Source organism: Aspergillus tanneri (genome assembly GCF_003426965.1).
Source record: "Aspergillus tanneri strain NIH1004 chromosome Unknown AapTan_6_pilon_pilon_pilon, whole genome shotgun sequence".
Classification (NCBI taxonomy): Eukaryota; Fungi; Ascomycota; class Eurotiomycetes; order Eurotiales; family Aspergillaceae; genus Aspergillus; species Aspergillus tanneri.
Window position 1 is genome coordinate 3,015,605 of NW_022984633.1, and position 18,221 is coordinate 3,033,825.

The 18,221-nt window shown below is 48.3% G+C and overlaps 8 protein-coding genes across 8 annotated transcripts; 6 read left to right on the forward strand and 2 right to left on the reverse strand.

The window, feature by feature from the left end:
- Window positions 1–38: 38 nt before the first annotated feature.
- On the forward strand, window positions 39–901 carry ALG14 (glycosyltransferase family protein; the record flags this gene model as incomplete). The annotated part of the gene is made up of 2 exons (XM_033573636.1): window positions 39–92; window positions 146–901. The coding sequence occupies 2 exons, from the start codon at window positions 39–41 to the stop codon at window positions 899–901; spliced, it is 810 nt and encodes a 269-aa protein (XP_033424188.1).
- Window positions 902–1,150: 249 nt separating this feature from the next.
- ATNIH1004_009036 (SDR family NAD(P)-dependent oxidoreductase) lies at window positions 1,151–2,463 on the forward strand (the record flags this gene model as incomplete). Its single annotated transcript, XM_033573637.1, has 9 exons — window positions 1,151–1,200; window positions 1,274–1,418; window positions 1,481–1,567; window positions 1,625–1,687; window positions 1,762–1,869; window positions 2,082–2,135; window positions 2,190–2,252; window positions 2,306–2,384; window positions 2,441–2,463. The coding sequence occupies 9 exons, from the start codon at window positions 1,151–1,153 to the stop codon at window positions 2,461–2,463; spliced, it is 672 nt and encodes a 223-aa protein (XP_033424189.1).
- Window positions 2,464–2,585: 122 nt separating this feature from the next.
- Window positions 2,586–3,963, reverse strand: FMT1 (methionyl-tRNA formyltransferase; the record flags this gene model as incomplete). Its single annotated transcript, XM_033573638.1, has 4 exons — window positions 2,586–3,327; window positions 3,389–3,516; window positions 3,573–3,653; window positions 3,793–3,963. The coding sequence occupies 4 exons, from the start codon at window positions 3,961–3,963 to the stop codon at window positions 2,586–2,588; spliced, it is 1,122 nt and encodes a 373-aa protein (XP_033424190.1).
- Window positions 3,964–4,144: 181 nt separating this feature from the next.
- ATNIH1004_009038 (uncharacterized protein) lies at window positions 4,145–6,656 on the forward strand (the record flags this gene model as incomplete). The annotated part of the gene is made up of 5 exons (XM_033573639.1): window positions 4,145–4,389; window positions 4,445–4,538; window positions 4,604–4,646; window positions 4,761–5,866; window positions 5,928–6,656. The coding sequence occupies 5 exons, from the start codon at window positions 4,145–4,147 to the stop codon at window positions 6,654–6,656; spliced, it is 2,217 nt and encodes a 738-aa protein (XP_033424191.1).
- A 1,618-nt stretch (window positions 6,657–8,274) lies between these two features.
- On the reverse strand, window positions 8,275–9,159 carry rho1 (Rho family GTPase RHO1; the record flags this gene model as incomplete). The annotated part of the gene is made up of 5 exons (XM_033573640.1): window positions 8,275–8,427; window positions 8,488–8,622; window positions 8,684–8,881; window positions 8,989–9,016; window positions 9,092–9,159. 5 exons carry the CDS (start codon window positions 9,157–9,159, stop codon window positions 8,275–8,277), a joined length of 582 nt encoding a protein of 193 aa, XP_033424192.1.
- Window positions 9,160–12,282: 3,123 nt separating this feature from the next.
- On the forward strand, window positions 12,283–13,404 carry ATNIH1004_009040 (mitochondrial 54S ribosomal protein uL24m; the record flags this gene model as incomplete). Its single annotated transcript, XM_033573641.1, has 2 exons — window positions 12,283–12,699; window positions 12,769–13,404. 2 exons carry the CDS (start codon window positions 12,283–12,285, stop codon window positions 13,402–13,404), a joined length of 1,053 nt encoding a protein of 350 aa, XP_033424193.1.
- Window positions 13,405–13,860: 456 nt separating this feature from the next.
- Window positions 13,861–15,513, forward strand: rtt106 (putative negative regulator of DNA transposition (Rtt106); the record flags this gene model as incomplete). Its single annotated transcript, XM_033573642.1, has 4 exons — window positions 13,861–13,966; window positions 14,106–14,447; window positions 14,521–14,877; window positions 14,945–15,513. The coding sequence occupies 4 exons, from the start codon at window positions 13,861–13,863 to the stop codon at window positions 15,511–15,513; spliced, it is 1,374 nt and encodes a 457-aa protein (XP_033424194.1).
- Window positions 15,514–16,103: 590 nt separating this feature from the next.
- On the forward strand, window positions 16,104–17,488 carry ATNIH1004_009042 (uncharacterized protein; the record flags this gene model as incomplete). Its single annotated transcript, XM_033573643.1, has 5 exons — window positions 16,104–16,270; window positions 16,338–16,584; window positions 16,883–16,952; window positions 17,018–17,136; window positions 17,189–17,488. The coding sequence occupies 5 exons, from the start codon at window positions 16,104–16,106 to the stop codon at window positions 17,486–17,488; spliced, it is 903 nt and encodes a 300-aa protein (XP_033424195.1).
- Between the last annotated feature and the right edge of the window lie 733 nt (window positions 17,489–18,221).

An 18,221-nucleotide genomic window follows, 5' to 3' on the forward strand; every position in this document is an offset into this window, starting at 1 on the left:
AAGTTCGTTCTCTTTCTTCGACACCAACAGACACAGCCATGGCGACAGACCTCCGCACCGTCCTCGCGAGCCTCGGGGGTATAATCATTCTGGTGAGCGTGTGGGCTGATCTTCCTTTGTATGATACTTATATGAACTCGTCAAGACTACGGCTTTCCGTGCCCTCACGAGCGCCCTCGTGTCCGTTCCACGATGGCGTAAAAGACAGACTCCCACCCATCTTCTGATCGTCCTGGGGAGCGGTGGTCATACCGCAGAGATGTTCTCCATGCTCCGACGTGCGAAGCTTGACCCGTCCGAGTATACGCATCGCACCTACGTGGTGAGCTCCGGCGATCACTTCAGTGCTCGAGCAGCGGCTAAGTTCGAGGTCGACCTCCTGGACTCTACGGGATCTTACACCGTCGTCACGGTGCCTCGAGCCCGTCGCGTGCATCAATCCTACTTGACGGCTCCATTCTCTGCCCTGCACTGCTTCCATGCCTGTCTGCTGGTGTTACGGGGTCGTCATCCCGATCAGAAGCTATCGCACCTTCCCATGGCCTCTCCCTACCCGGATCTCATCCTTACTAACGGACCGGCTACGGGAGTTTGTGTCATTCTAGCCGCCAGACTTCTCCGTCTGTATCATAGTCTAGTGGCCTTGTTCACGTGCAGAAACCGTCTACAGGGGACCGGTCCGGCCAACCAAACCGACGGCACGCAATGGCTAATCCAGGATTGTTTCCAACTTCGTACGATCTTTGTAGAATCATGGGCCCGGGTGACCAGCTTGAGTCTCTCGGGGAAATTGCTGCTTCCTTTCGCCGACCGATTTCTCGTCCAATGGCCGGCATTAGCAGGAAAGAGAGCATGGAGAGGAATGAGACCAACAGAATATGTCGGCACCCTTGTAGAATGACCAATGGTGACCTTTTCTGCTTGTTTACTTGCTTCTGTATTGATAGACTTCCATGAAAGAATGAACGAATGAATTACTAGGGTATACACAAAGACTCCAAATGCTCCGACAGTGACACGCGATAGTTAGTGGGCCGAGCGGGGAAGCCTCCCTGGTCGCCTTCAACCCCTCTTTCCATCGATTATTCTTCCATCGTCTTCCTCGTGTCTCTCGGTCGAATTCTCTCCGTCGAATCCCATCACCACTATCATGACGTACTCTCTGCGCGATCGCAATGTCTTAGTCACAGCTGGCTCTCGGTATCTGCTCTACCATCCGTCTCGTCCAGATATAAGATCACTAGATCGGAAGCTCATACCATCTATCCACTAGGGGTCTAGGTGCCCTTGTGGCTCAGAAGTTTGCAGCAGAAGGATGCAATGTCGCTATTAATTACATCTCAAGCAAGGATGTCGCGGAGAAATTGGCCTCCGAGCTGCAGACCCAGTACAAGGTCAAGGCCATTACAATCCAAGGGGTAGGTCCTCTTCTTACACCTTGGAGAGAGTGCACAGGATCTTTAACTCATGTGCGATTTAGGATGCGAGCCTGCAAAAGGATTGTGCCAATGCCGTCAAAACCATTATCGAGCAGTTTGGGGGTCTGGATATCATCGTATCCAACGCCGTAAGTTCCCCATCGTCCAAGAAGCACAGGCAAATCTGATCAAATGGCCGGAAAAAGGGCTGGACCAAAATCACCAGATTCGCTGATTTGGATGCCACAAACGAGGAGGACTGGGATAGGGTACGAGGGACTCTCTCCGCCAATGATAGATAGAAGATGTATCTAACGAGTCGTCTCGTCCACCCGTTCAATAGTGCTGGTCAACCAACGTCAAGGGGAATCTGCATCTCTTCAAGGAGGCGCTCCCGACTTTCAACGCTAATCCCGAGGGTGGTGTCTTCCTCATGACCTCCTCGACCGCGGTAGGTGGTTGAATGCAGGTCCAACCGCGAGAAGAAGTGCTCATCTCTCCTCCATCTCTAGGCCGTCGCTGCGACTGGGAGTAGCTTGCCATACTCCGTGACAAAGCAGCTGGTATAACTTCTACACCAATTCGCCCTCGGGATATACGCCGCTCATGGCTAATACACACCACCCAGGCTTGCATCTCATGAAGTGTTTCGCACAAACCCAGGGCAACAAAGTTCGGGTCAACGCCGTTTTGCCCGGTCTTCTACTCACCGAATGGGTCAGCAAGTTGTCTCGGTTATCGCGATTGCACACAATGCTAATACTCTCCTAGGGCCAACGTTTCCCTCCTGAGATTGTCGAGCTTTATAAGCAGAAAACTGTGCTTAACCGAGTGGTCAGGCTCCCGGTCTCTCCTAAAAGGCCCAACTATGCTAATCGAAGGATTAGGTCGACCTAGAGGACACGGCCAATGCATACATTATGCTTGCCAAAAATTCCTCCATGACGGGGCAATCAATCCAAATTGGTAAGTATTCCAGGTATCTCAGGCACTGGCCGTCTACAGCAAGGCTAATTCCACAGATGCTGGCCTCGTTATAAAATAAATTGAAACGCACCTGCACACGAAAATCTTGGCAATTTACCTTACTTAGCATTAAGACTAAGGTACTGTAGTATCTAGAGTTAGTAACACATAAAGTCTTCTCTTCGTCTCTTTCATTTTTCTTTATTGTAGTGGGTTGTAGAACGGCGTATATTTGGAGGTGCCTGAGGAAAATGTTCGATCTCCGACCATCCGAGCTTTGAAGGCAGCTCGAACAGCATCTGCATTTGGCTCTCCTTCCACTTTCATTTGATCCACGCGCACCAGTTTTCCATCCTGGGTGAAAACATACAGGCTTTTCCCTTCTCGAGGCTCAATCGGAGCGATGCCATCCACAAACGGCAATCCCGGAACAAGAGAGAAAGCTCGAGAATCTGGCGTGGGTTGCACTTCCTCCATTTCTGTAAAAATTATCCGTCGCTGTTGGAAGGATGGAACGCCAGCAGAATGGTCCTTGGCTACCAGAGCTTTGCTCCAAAGTGGACCCAGGACGCGTTTCCGCTTATTGACCTCGGCCAAGGTCCAATTTGCCCAGTCGATATGTCGGTCCTCTGTTTGAATCTTGGCTGCATGGATCAATGGTTTATCTCCTTCCGATGGGCACCAGCGGTGTTCGTCTACCGGGGGAACAAATACCCCTTTCCTAATACCATCAACAAGCATCCGCGCCCCCTTTGGGGCAACGAAATCCAGGAGCTGTGGGACTGTACATGAATCTGGGTTTGGTATTTCAAATCCGGGAGAGGGGGTCTGGTCAAGAATGACGCCATGATCGAACCGCTTGAGATCTAACGTCTGAAGAGTAACCCCGGTCCTGGTTCTGCCAGCCAAGAGTGTATGATGTAGAGGTGCAGGACCACGGAGGCTGTAGATTTGGACGGTCAAAATCTGCTTTTTTTTTTCTGTCGGTCACAATTTGAACATACTCGGGAAGTAATGAAGGATGGACATTCAGCCCTCCATATTGTACGCCGTTCAAAATGCGCGCTGGCACAAATAATCCAAATGATACAGCCACTATCAGATTGATAGGACCCCCGGCCAATGTGGGCAGCTAGGCAGTGGTATGTCAGTACACATATAAAGCGGGAAAGATAGGACAGATAATACCGTCCAGCCTCTAAATGTGTCGATCTCATGGATTGGAAGTGACAGTTCCGTTGCGGCCGCTTTTATAGGAACTATGGGAGACTTTTGTAAGCGAACAGCTACTAACATACGGCATTTTCTTAGGCCAATTACCCTCTTGTATTTTCTTCAGTCCTCTACCCACTCTTTTGCCTGGTCTACAGACAACGTCGATGGATGCTATGCGATCCGGTCGACTCACATGCTCTTTATGGAGAGCTTTCAAGGAAGCGATGCTGAACTCATCCGACCCGCAGAAGAGAATACGAAGGGGATCGTAGGACCTCGTGGTAAGAAATCGAAGTGCAAAAATCCGACCGGCCCCAGGATGTCTGTACACACAGAGAGCCCCTGGCCCCCGTGAGAGGAACATGGCGTCGACGTCTACTCGAAACAATGGCCTCCGCGGGAACTGGGAAGCTTATAGGTAGGTCCCCCCACGTGATGTCAACGCATCGACACCCCAGGCCAACTACCTAGTACAGAGAGGATCACAACTCTCAACTTCTCCTGAAGATTCCCCCGTGGGCTGTGGCTCACAGTCTGACGATGCGATGCCAGAAGACGATTCTTCTTCGGTAGCTCCTGCGCAGCTCTCGTATCTTACCATCTACAATCCCCTTCTCGGACCGACCGACGAAACTATCCAAGACCAGATCGTCTTCTATACCTCCAGATTAGGTGAACCGCAGCGGCACAAGAACTCGGAGGCTGGGCCTAACGACAATGGATCGAACTATGAGCACAATGAAAAATTGCGCCAGATAGGACTAGTGCAGGGAATGGTGAGCTTTGCCAGGTGGGGACCACCCTTGGACGAAGAGCTCCGGAATTGCGCTAAACAACTATTCCAGGAATTTCTCGGAGGGTAAACCGGTGGAGTATGTGGAAACAGAAAAGTCAAATATTCTCCTGCATGAGTTGGAAAATAACTGGTGGATTTTGGCTGTAAGTGGAGTTTCATGGAATCCGCCATGGTGCTATCTATGATGCTGAGCGCTACGATCGTGCAGTCCATCGACCTGACTCGTCTTCCAACCACCGATACTTCCACTGGTACAGCCCCGTCTTTTTATTATTCTTCGAGAGAGATGTGCCCTCCGCATCTTTTGATCCAGCAACTACGACGTGCTCATTCCATTTTTCTACTACATCATGATCGGACACTAGATGCCCTCTATCAACGGGTGGGCAGGTCGACATTCTGCAAACTGCTCGACAGCTTTTGGTGGAAATTTGCATGGAACTGGGAAGTTCTCCTTGGTGGAAACCCGGCCGTCGACATGTACAATGGGATCAAGCTTTCCGCTGGCGGCGAGCTTGGCGTCGGTGTTGGTGAAGAAGAATGGGGAAGTGGAGAAAGAGAGGTCTTGGAGGATTTTGTGGTCAGAACTGATGGTCTTGTGGATCTAGTTGTCTCGCGGTTTGGTGACCCTTGGATGCCAATTGAGGACCAGGCAACCTGCAACAAATCAGAACTTGAGAATCAGAACGAAACCATTGCTGGATGGCTGGGTTTAGACACCCACCCTAGACCATCGGATGGTGTTATATTCTCAGGGATGGGAGCCATTTCTAGGCCTTCGGTGGCACGAGTCTCTCAGTGGATGGAATGGATATACCGTTATGGCCCTGATGCCTACGGAGTCGGCGAAAATCCAACCTCGCCACGACGTCGAAAGCAACGAAAAAGACAACAAGGCCGGTCATCAAAGGACTCAAATAATGAATCAAGCACCACTCCCGTCGCACATACCGGCTACAGCTTCTCCCCGGGTATACCCCGCCCGCTAGTGACGGGGCAACCACAAGAAACTGAAGCAGGCTATCAAACAAGTAGCGGGAGCTCCCCAGCACCAAACGAGATTGGGAAAGATTGGATGGGTCTCAAAACTGAGACGTTTGTGAAATACCTTAAACTTGGCTATGGCTCGTCCTGGGGCCCCTCTGCTGGAACAGCTAGCTCTCACCCTCGCGTTGAGGCCTTGAAACAAGAGGATGAGTCGACAAGCGTGGACAGGCAAGCAACCTCTACGGCAGCTACACAAGAAACGTCTGATGAAGGCTCCTCGAAGTCTGGAGACGCCCCCAGCTCCAAGAACCTAGGGAGATTCATGATTGGGTTGCATAATGGTCTCGATACCCGGTCTATAGAGGACGCTGATCTAGCGGACAAGCCACCAGGGGGATTAAATGAGAACATCATGCAGAGAGCATTGCATGTTCATTTGACAGCTTCGAACGAGGAAGCTAAACTGCGAGTAGCGGTCTATATAGTAAGCCCTCCAGTGCAGGCTCTTCTAGGCCTTTGGTTGTCGCTGCTAACCAGGGAAATAGCATCAACCGTTTATATATACATTTCTCTTTGATTCGGAAACGCCGTCTCTATCTGACCCTTCTCTCTACCGTAGCATTCATCACCAGTTGAGCCCTCTCCACAAACCACTCATCAACTCGACGTCACCAGCGAACGCGGCAGCGCGAATCTCGGTATCCGAAGGAGCATTCGATATCAACCAACGCTTCCTAACCAAAAACCAACCAGTATACGACCTGGTCTATGACCCATCTAACCTCACCATCCGTACTTCGATCCCCAACATCCCAGACCTCGGCACCCATCCTCCGGGTCACCCAGACTCCAACATAACGCCCTGGTTGCGCGTTGAGAGCTTGAACATCCACCACCGACTCCTCAGCACGTATGTCGAGACGCGATCCCGGCCGCTAGAACTGGAAAGAACATGCAAAACCAGCCGTGGCTGGTGGATTGTGTGGGTACGGTTTTCCGAGTCCGACAGCGGAAACATACGAAAAGGACCGCCCATCGTCGTGTCCGATGATGTTCGTCAGGAAGCGTTTCTGATCCGAAAAGCAAGTGACCACGTCTCCTCGGTTGCACACGCGCGCAACAGCAGCGGATCACGATTCTTCAGAGACCTTAGCGGAGCGTCTTCACCGGGCCTGGCATCGTCACGCACCGATACAGGACCCGGGAAACTCGTAGAGGGATTGGGGCTGGATGCTAGACGATACATTGAGAATTTACTGAGTTTGAATAGATGAATGACAGACACTGCATTGATCACCGTTACCGGACCAAGACTTTCGCGGTGTACGATGCAGAGCCCAGGTATCTTGGCTAGTTAGGTATACAGAGCCCACTGTAAACATATAACACTAAAAAAAGATAATATAGATATAAAAAAAATACCGTGATAATCCCTGCCAGCCCCTGAACACAGAGTATTTATGACAGTCATCCACTAATATCCTAACACCTATCCAGTAACATGTACTCGTCTGCTTCCCTGTCTGTCAGTCACTCAGCATACTCCGTAGTATCCACCCACTACTTGGCTAGCTGGTAGGTCGATATGTACTGTGTACTTAAGACGCAGTGCATGTACGCCGTACCAGAAATGTATGTATAGTATGAGTACCAGAACCTAGCTATCTACTGATATGGCCTTATCATATTAAACACCAGCCACCGAATAAATAACACTGTATAACTTAAATTGATTCCATATATAGATAGATACTGTGTATCCGATAGAGTTGTCGTTCTAAATTAGTAGCGGAGGTCCCCCTTTCAAGGACCTAGGTACTAACTAGTCTGTTACTATCAATAACCGAACATTGCAGAATAAGATATCAGACTTTCACGGGGGTACTTTTTTCGTTCCTTTCTTTTTCTCCTTTAAAAAAAAAAATTAAAAAAAATGAGGTAGCTAACTATTTTTATCCCGAATTTTAAGGGAAACCAGATAGACATGGTACAAATTCACCTACAAAGGACGTACCTACGGACCTCGGCATCCTGTGCTTTACAAAGGGGAAACGTCCTCTGTAACTGGTATTAAAATATGCTTGTAGTAAATACATTTGTATGCGCAGACATAAAATATAGAATGGATAAGATGTTGGTGCTCTACTCAGCATGTCCAGTAGAGCTGCTAAATGGGGGAAGACAAAAGGGCGCATTGATTAATAGATAATAATGGAGTGGTTCGCTAAAGCATTCTTCTAGTATCAGTTTGTCGCCAATTCCAAAAGGTGACAACTCTGATCAAGACGAAGTAGCAGAAGAACCCAAGAACCAAAGACAAAATCCATGCATTCTCTTTAACCGGAACAAGATTAAGACTCTGCTGGGGAAATCCGATGCGATAGGGATGCCTCTATCCGATCACGACTTTCCGACTTTCGTGCTCCAACCCTCCGACCATCATTGACTTACAGGACACACGTGAAAAAGAAACGCCCATCCCCAATTGCCCTGCGATCGGCACTACTCAGGGCAGCAATGTCCTGGTTTTCGCCGGTAAACGGGCAATCCGCGGTGTCTTATCATGGCAATCGACCCGCTCCGTAGGCACTATGGAGAGCTGGAAAAGAGAAGAAAACAAACAAGGTAATGAAGACAACGCCTCCCTAGAAATAAAAAGAAAAATAGACACGTCTGCAAAATAAGAAAGTCGACCAACTGCATAGCCAGATAAATCCCATAAACCTCATGTGCCCGTGATAGAACATTACCCACTCGCATCCAGGCACAAATTGGAGCACGCCAACGGAAGACCCCTTCTGAGGAAAAAGAAACAACCAAATAGTCGAGACGCTTATCCGTTCATATAATCTCCACATGAAACAGACCCTTCACGAAGGAGGCAAAACTAGTTTACAGGATGGTGCACTTCTTATTCTTCTTCTGAGTCTTGGTCAAAAGAGCGGCCCGGGTTGCAGCCTCAAAGACTTCACGGACACCCTCGTTGGTCCGTGCAGAGCACTCGAGGTACTTGTAGGCGCCGATCTTCTTGCGAACCTCCTCACCCTGGGAGCAAATCAGAATCGGTCCGGTTGCCGTGCACATTGGGGATTTGGGAACACATACCTGTTCGGGGGAAACAGGCTTCTGGGAGGTCTTGTTCAGCTCCTCATTGGTCTTAGGGTCGTGACGGAGATCAACCTTGCATCCAACAAGGATGATGGGGAGACCCTGGCAGAAGTGAAGAACTTCGGAAATCCACTAGAATATGGTCAGCCGTCCTATTCGAGGGACTCCTAGGGGTCCCTGTATTGTAACTCACCTTCTCCTGGACGTTGTCCAGGGAATCCGGGGAGTCGACTGCGAAACAAATCAAGATCACATGGGAGTCGGGGTAGGAAAGGGGGCGGAGACGGTCATAATCTTCCTGGCCAGCAGTATCCCAAAGAGCGAGTTCGACGTGCTTGCCATCAACTTCAACATCGGCGACGTAGTTCTCGAACACAGTGGGGACGTAGACCTGAGAAACAGATCAGTCAGTTTGGGTGTCCGCCAACAGACGGGGTTCACTGGCTCGCATCGACCACACGAGGGTAGTGGAAGTGCCAACAGGTGAGGAGAGCTAACCTCAGGGAAGGTTCCCTTGGAAAAGACACTATTGAACGAAGTTGATCAGGATTTATCTTTCTTGCCCAAGCGGGATGAATGTCAACAAATTGGAGAGACTTACATCAAAAGACAAGTCTTACCGCAGGCACCGTCACCCACGATAACAAGCTTGCGACGGATCTCAGCCATCTTTGAAGTAAAGGAAGAAGATCAGCAAATGATGAAAATGGAATAAAATTCACTTCAGAAAGAGCAGCAACGACAAAGGGGGGGAATAGAAAGAAGTTGTTGCAGAAGTTGATGGATGATGAGGCGGTGGGAGAGATTGAAGGCTGAGAAGGGGACAGGTCAGGCGCCCGAGGAAAAGGGTTAGTTCAGCTAGGTCAGTGATCACATACGGTCCAGGGAGGAGCAACGGCGCGGATTAATATACGGGAGCGGAGGAAGAGAGAAGGAGACGAAGAAAATAAAAAACAGACAGAAGAAGAAAAGAAGAGTAGAAAGAATGCAAGAAACTCAAAGAAGATGAGTTTCGTGGGTAAGAACAATAAATGGTATTATTGCGAGGACTCCAGGGGAGCTGGGTTGGTTGATGGATTGATGGGTGGAAGGAGAGAAGAGGAAAAAGAAAGGATGGGGACTGACAAAGACAAGACAATAATCAGCAGTATTGTATGGGCGATAGGTTAGTTCGTTATCGACTGGCCCTGGCTTGCTTTCTCTCAGGGTGAGTCGCTGAGGCTCCCTGCTCCCAAGTTCACTCACTTAGTAAGGAGCCAGGCTAAAAGCTTTGAAACGGTTGGCAGCCGACACTTGCCCAGCCCCATCAGCTTGAAGCAATGTGGCTGTGCATGTGTATTGTCATGTTTATTTTTATTTTTATTACAGGTACTAAGTTGGAAGTTAAAAATTCTATCATTTCATCGGTTCCAATACTAAAAATCTTTGGTCTTTCTTCAATTTGACGAAAAGGAAGGAAGGGGAAAAAGAAAAATTCAAACTGTCTTGGAGGTCTCCTTTTTCTTGCGATTGGATACTTCGCTGCTTATTTAGATGCCTAGTTTCGGTCTCGTCCATTCCTACCAAGGTCACAGTGGCTGAAGAACACACATGTCCAGGTATCCGACATCCCGTATACGCTCGCACATGTATGAAGTGCATACATACTTGATACATATTTCAATACCGATGTAATACGGAAATCAACTTGGATGTGGATTGTTTCAATATGAGCTCCGACTTTCGGACCAATAATTCGCCCGACTTGCTTCTTTCTATGCTTCCAGATGCTGGAAACCAGACGGTGTGAACATGAACTACATACGGGACATGACATTGCATTTGTACACTGAATTTTGCGCTGCAGAAGGCATCACGATCCTCTAGGGATATTAGTTGCATGGACACGTCAATCCCCCTGCCATGCTGTCAGAGCCTAGAAGCCTGCGGGCACTCTAAATCCTCGGGGTTTCGGCTGCTCTGGCTCCATCCTTTCTTACTGAACAGTCAATATAGCCCTTATACTCTTTTACCAAATACTTAGAACAGGGGCATTCTTTCTTGATAGTCTTGTGTCATTTTAAGGAATACCAGTCCATTACACGGCCTTAGTTAACTACACTCTATCCCAAACGGATCAATATTATCGGCTCCTAATCCGGGGCTATCGATGAAAGACGAATGATTCATGATTTGACATGAGCTAGCTTTCGAATTGAGTTTCATCTGCATATATACCGTCAAGATGCCAGAGTCCGAAAGTCATTCTGGACTCAATTGAGTTCGACAATCCAGGATGATATCAAACCCAATAAGGATGTGCTTCCATAAGTACTCCGTAAGTAAGTTACTCCGTACCAACCGTAACGTCAGGTGGTCATACGAGGATGTACTATACAGTAAATTAAAGTACGTGGCGGTGCAATACATCTGCCAGTCCCTAGCCACATCAGAGTGGATAGACGACTCCAATGTTACCCTCTTGAAGTTACTGCCTACCAGATAGAGTAGCCTGTTTTCTTGGTGTCAAGGACTGATTGGTACTCTGTCCTGCGTTCTCTCCACCAGAAAAGTTGTCATTGCAAGAGGCAGCAAATAAGGCAGCCTCTGAACTGTACATATATGTATGTACAGTACATCCCGGTACTATTACCGCTGTACAGTACCTTGCGAGCCATCTGCCATGGATCACCACGGAGGATACGCCTTACAGCTCCTACTTGGCAATACAGCAGTACCTACCGTCCTGGAGGACCGCAATGACTCGGTCAAGATGACAATCTTGCTAGTCGTTGGTCTATTCTCACCTACATACTTAGTTAGCCTGGGACTTCTTAGACCACTCAGACCGACAGATGTTCGTGTTTCAACACTTGTTCCGCAGAGCCAAATACAGTCGACATCTGGCATAGCCTGTGGTCATCCCACTTACCCATTCCCCCTCCCTGGTGGTCAAAATCCCTCGAGTATACAGTCCCTGCATAGCTTTTCTGACTCTATATGACATCATGGTTAGCATTATTGCGTGGTTGGCCCTTCTCATGTGAAAGATCCGTGCTCTTTCTCTTCGGGTTTTTTTTTTGGAAAACCCCATTGAGTCACTCAGGAATTTTATACTTGATAACTAGGGAGTAAGCTAACCTGAAAGTCTACATGCTGTCGATTGGTCCTTGTCCTAAACAGCGCAAGATCCTGGGTCTGTCATATGCAGGCATTGATCCTGTTGGACATAGCAAAAAACGTCCAGGCGATAAAATACATGCTATGTCTGAGGTCCCAGTATTGTCTAAGGAAGACAGTATGCCTGTCCTTGGCATATCTCTCCAATACGGGAGCCAAATTGCAAAAGAAGCAAGTGTCATTCATCAGATAGGTACATTAGAATGTCGCTGGGATACTAAGCTTAGAATCCTTTATATCATATGACTCAGGCTCTGAGTTTTAACCAAAGCTCCGGTTGTTTTTGCCATAACAGCACTAATTAACTCTTCGAGGATTTGCAAGTAACCAGTAAAACATCTTGCATTTTGGTGGTTTTTAATAGTTTGTATGGTTCCACGATCTATGTTGGAGAATATCTCATAAAATATACACATTCTAGGTCTTTCAATTGAATCCTACCATCTTACTTTCCCAGCTGTCTCCGTAGTACAGACTTAGTAGTACCTATGAGGCAGAGGAGCGCTGCTGCCCTGTGTTGTTCATTCACGTGACATGACATGGCCGCAATTTTCCCTCCCGAGCCATTCGACCACTGCCTTTCGATGATCCCGCGGAAACGTCAGCCATCACCGTGGTACCACGCCGGTCAAGATGCAGAAGATCATTCGAAGGACAGCACTGGCGAGGAACCAGGCCCAAAGGAAGGCCATTCGTGCAGCCAAAACCGCCGAGCGCGAAGAATTGAAGGATTCGTTGAGACAACGGTTCGCATACAACCGCATAGGACTCGATGCCATCCGATCCGAGAGGCAACGACGCCGTGAGGATTGGATGCGAGGGCCTCTCGCGCCCCAGCGGGACGCTGGTTTTGAAGGGAAGACGTTCGGTGCGTTGTCACCGCAGGCAATGAACCCACCAACCATTCCCAAGCACCTACGCAGAAAGTACATCAATATTGCCGCGGGTGACCGAGTGTGTATCATGAAGGGCAGAGACAAGGGCAAGATCAACGAGGTCACCCGGGTGGATGTGACAAATGAAACTGTCACCGTCAAGGACCTCAATGTGGTATGGACACCTGGCAAGGCGGCTTCTCGTGATCGGATCTGTTCTTGACTGACTCGCTGTCCTCTGCAGGCCGATGTACATTTCCCCGAATGGCTGAACCAACAGTATGGGAATAATACTCCCTTCCAAACGGTGAACCTGCCTCTCCCCATCGACGACGTCCGACTGGTAGTTGCCCTCGATGACCCGACCACAGGACAAACGCGAGATGTCCTGGTGGAACACGTTTACGGCGGGGGTCCCATACTGGAGCGAGTCTACGGCTCAGACACTCCTAAGCATACCCGATACATTGCCGGCGAGGATATCGAGATTCCATGGCCTCGTAGTGAGCCGCCGGCAGCGAAGGATGAGGAGTGGGACACTCTTCGAATGGAAGTTGAAACCCCCACATGGGTGCCATCACTGCACAACGCGCCTTTCCCCCCAAATGTCATGGACGAACTCCGGAATAAGTTCTCGAAATATCGAACGAGACATGACCCTGAATGGGTGGAAGCTAAGAAGATGGAAGAGTACAGAAAGGAATACCTTCAAAGCCGGTCTTTGCTGACACCTAAGGGAGAGCTCATGGCCAGGATCCAGGCTAAGAAGGAGGAGCGCTTGAACGCCAGACGAGATGCTGATGGCAATTACCTCCTGGATGATCAGACGGTCGGATTTATCGAAAACTTCATGAAAGAGAAAAAGGCTGCCAGGGGTTAAGAATCCGGTCAGTGCGGATTTGGCATTGCGAGGGCTTCTTGGTTTTATTTTTTATTTTTTTTTTTTTCCCTTTCCGTTGTCTTCTTCACACGCGTGTATACAACTTGAATTCCTGTAGTATAGAAATCGACTGTATAAGATTCCTCTACTCACTGTATATATAAACTAACCCAGCTGGACCCCACGGACTCTCATGACCAAGAAGCCCCTACGTAGGGATCATCATGCCCTGTCGAGATCGCAGCATTTCCACGAATTAAGATCGACTATTGGAATCCCCCCCAAATTGCGTTGGGATGGGTTGGTTGATTTCGATGGGTCGACAACCCGCCAGGGGAGTCTCGCAGTGCCTTATCCGCTCTACCTCCCCCATCTTCCTCGGTCTCGCAACTTCCCACCCCCCAAGTGTCCGATGTTGGATTATCTGTTCCTGGCTCACTGTTTTGTTTTTTGATTATGGCATTCGCCACCATCAACTCCTCTGCTACGAAGAGTATTCCAGCCATTGAAGACGCTTTTGCTGCCGAACCTTTTCTGAAAAAACGAGTTTACGATGCGATCGGTACGTCCCTTTTCGCTCGATGGCTTCAGGTTCTGCGAACTATTTGAGGATTTTTTTTTAAAAAAAAAAAAAAAAAAAAAAAAAAAAAATAGAATAAATAAAATTCTAACTACAGAACTGATTTCTCCTTTCTCTCCAGGAACTACCCCGCAGCATATACCTCTATTCGAAGACATTGCTCGATACACCTCCAGCCTGCTGGCCAGGAACGCGAACAACCCCCTTCAGCCTTTCAAGACGTCTACGGATGGCCCTGCGGTGAAGAAACGAAAGCTACAAAATGGGGATGCCACGGGAAATATCCAATCGTTAGGTGATCTGAAAGCGGATATGCCGCTGCAGTTCTATATGCAGGATGTGTCGTTTGCTATTCCACAGCGAAAAAAGCTCTTGCTTGAGATCACCGCCGGGCGCGGTTACCTTCGCGCGAGGAATCAGACCTCAAAGGAGATCGAGTTTGGGATCCCAATGGACAAGATACGTAAGTCTGGCGCATGGCTCTTTTTTGATTGATTGTTGTTTAGCTAATGCTATCTTGTGCGATCGTAAAACAGAGCATATCTTGTGTCTTCCAGTCCCGGAGAAGAACCAGCGACAGTTCAACTTTTGCCTGATCCCTCAGTATGGTGACGGAATCAACCCCCCTCCCGACGGTGAACCTGTACCCGAGTCGATTGTATGGACAGTCGCCGACGGGCCTCCCAAAGCAGCATTCTCGGGGGATGGCCAGCAGCTTGGAAACAACGAGGGAGAGACTACTGAACGACTGGTCCGACAGGTGTTGAACGATAACCTGTTACAGACGCAGGTGGTGCGTCCGGAGGATAAACAGTTTGTGAGTGCTATGCCGGAGGCGCATCGCAAGGGGGAGAAAGCATATCATGTCAAGGCGTTCCGTGGAAGTAAAGAAGGTACGGTACAATCTTGGTGCCGTCTTGGTCCTTTGTTCCCCGATGCTGATCGACATGCATCCCACAGGTTACCTGTTCCTTCTGTCTACTGGAATACTGTTCGGATTTAAGAAGCCGCTGGTATTTTTCGCCCTTGAGAATGTAGACTCGATCTCCTACACTTCAGTGCTCCAGAGGACCTTCAATCTGAATATCGCGGCTCGATCTTTGAACAACGATGAACCGCAAGAATTCGAGTTCTCCATGATCGACCAGGTGGACTATGGCGGCATCGATGCGTACATCAAGAAGCATGGTCTTCAGGACGCCAGTCTTGCTGAAGCACGACGGGCCAAACGGTATAATGTCAACGGAGCAAAGACAGAAGAGGAGGGTGCTGCCACAGCAGACGCTGCTGTCGAGGAAGAAAGTGAGTTGCAGAAGGCACAGCGTGAGCTTGAAGACCAAGAAGACGAGGAAGAGGAAGACTACGACCCCGGTAGCGACGGCGACAGTGACGGAAGCGGTTCTAGTAGCGAGGAGGAAGATGACCAGGACGGCGGGGGTGATGCAAATGGGGAGGATGGCGTTGATCGAGATCTCATTGCAGAGGAACTTGGGAGTGAGGCGGAAGACATTCCAGAGGATCAATTGTAAGAGATGTAATTATATCTGGTGCGGAATATTGGGGGTGACACCAGCAAATCTGTGAAACGCAGAAGAGCCTCTGGCACCTGATATGTCTTTTGGATGTACTTGTATATCTTACCTTCTCACCCGATTTATTAGCAAAGTTACATGATGATTTAAGAGAATAATGAGCTCTAGTTTAGCTATCTGATCAATTCTATGGTAAAATCCAGAAGACCCGGTTATTCCTACTCAGAATAGGATGTCTTTTAGGGTTTGCGATCCCAAACTTTTTCCCAGAGAGGGAGGGGAAAAAAGCTCGAAAAATCAGAAAAAAAGGCCATAGAGTATTCGTCACAACATATAAGCCAGGAAATAGTCCACCTCTAACTGGATAGATGATGAGATAGAGTTGCATCATATATCATCGACGGCCGTGGTTGCAACCCCATCCCACTTTCCCGGGCGAATACTCCCTAAAAGAACACCCTAACTAGGTCAAAATGTCTCTTTCTTCGACATAGCCTAATTCTTTCGTCACGGAGTCACTCTTTTTAACTCTTTCACTTTATGTCTTTTGTTTTGTTGCTGTTGTTCATTCACATAGAGACACTAGAATGGGCCTTCTGGAGAAAATCGATGACGTCGTCGAATCTATCGCCGACTACCGCTTGGGAGGATACCATCCCGTTCACCTCCACGACCTCTTCAATGAGCGATACGAGATCACTGGGAAGTTAGCGCATGGTCAGACTTCAACGGTGTGGCTTGCCTGGGACCAGAGGTGTGTCGATTCCCTTCCTAATCGATATATCTATCTTCCTCGTGCTGACACTAGATACTGTGCGTAGGCTCGAACAGCAGGTGGCATTAAAGATCGTAAAGGCAGACGCTTCGCGGGATAACAAGGAGCTGGAAATCCTACTTTACCTGTCGAATCCAGATCTGGACCATCCCGGGAAAAGGCATGTGATAAAACTACTGGATCATTTCGAGCATCGTGGTCCGAATGGTATTCATCTGTGCCTTATATTTCCAGTGCTGGTATCCGATGGCAAGGAGATGGTTCTCGCGGGTAAACCGCGCCAGTACAGCAGTGTACAGGCCATTGCTAAACAGATTCTGTTGGGCCTGGATTTTCTTCATTCGCAGAGCATCATACACTGTGGTAGGCCGCCTTGTTCCAATGTCAGAGAAAGAAAGAAAAAAAAAAAAAAAAAAAAAAAACAGAGTGGGAAAGAGCTGAATACTGACCTTCCCTGTATACCTGAAACCTGCCAATATTATGTTCGTCCTCGATGGTGTGAGCTCGTGCGAAGGGTATCTAAACCCTCCCAAACTTTTGCCTGTCCAGTGTCTCGGTGACAGTGGGCCGAGGTATCTGATGGCTTCTCAGAGGGCTCAGGGAATTTTTGATGAAACAGACCCTTCTATGCTTCTCGTCCAATTGGGTGATCTGGGCGGAGGTAATATCACATCCACTGCATTTTCGCTGCGTGCATAGTATATATATACTAACAGATCATGGCAGCTGCATGGAGTGGTCAGTGCCCCGAGCGGCCAGTAACATTGATTCCATTGCGGGCACCAGAATTGGTCCACCGGAGTGAATGGGATTTTAAGATTGACATATGGACCCTGGGTTGCCTGGTATGCAATCATCTGTCCCTTGTGGAATCCTGTCTAATGCTTGCTTTGGAAGCTCTTCGAATTGGCGACAAATGAGCCCCTATTTTCCGTGCCTTGTCTGGGTCTCACTGCAGAGCAAATAGACCAGGAGCACAAAATCCTCATCGACCAGATAATTGGCGAAAGCAGCCAAATGCTTGAGTCGTTTGCCTTCTTCCTGCTAGAAAGGCTTCGGGCCAATCCCCAAGTCACGAGGAGACCGCATAACCTTGTCTCATTTCTTTGCTCGATGCTACAGAGAGACCCTCGGGCACGAAAATCAGCTGCCGAGTTACTGAAGGATCCCTGGATGATGGGGGAGAAATTTTGGTAGTTTGGAGGTATGATAAATGTTCGAGGCTGATGACAGGAAGCGAATGCTGCATACATGCATGTATACTCGACTCGAAACAGTGTAAGGTCTGGTTAGCCTTGGGGAACAGGCCAATGAAATTGTTTGTATGGGGGAATATAGATGGATACTGATGTCCCGAAATTCTTTTTTTGTATAATAAACCGTGCCATCGGCGGCTGTTGATTCCCATGCTAAAGTGACATCAATATCTTGGTCATTACTTCCACCACTCATGTGTGCTTTATCTACCATGCAGTAGACAAATAAAACATCTCGGACCAATTATCTTATAATATATAGACCCATTTCAATCCCAATGGTATAAGTTTTAAATAAGAAGCACTACTGTCTGCAGTAATACAGAGAGCAGTGCAGTGGGTTACTGACATGTCAGCTGGAGAAAAGTTTGCCTACAGGACAAATTGAAAGGAATGTGTAGGTATATGCTGCATTAGGATATCACTGCAATCAAAAATCCTACAGTTCAAAAGGAGACAGATGAAGGGAAAAGATACCACTATGTGCCTAGGCATCTCCACAAAAAGGAATGTATGGATGTCCCAGAGGAACCCTCAACTTTGGCGTTATTAGCACCACAGTCTAATCAATTTAGTTGTGGACTTTCTTATTAAACTTGGCTTTAGTTTGACATAACAAGGCACGCCTATTAATTAGTTAGTATTCTATAGTTTCTAGATTAATCTTCTACTGT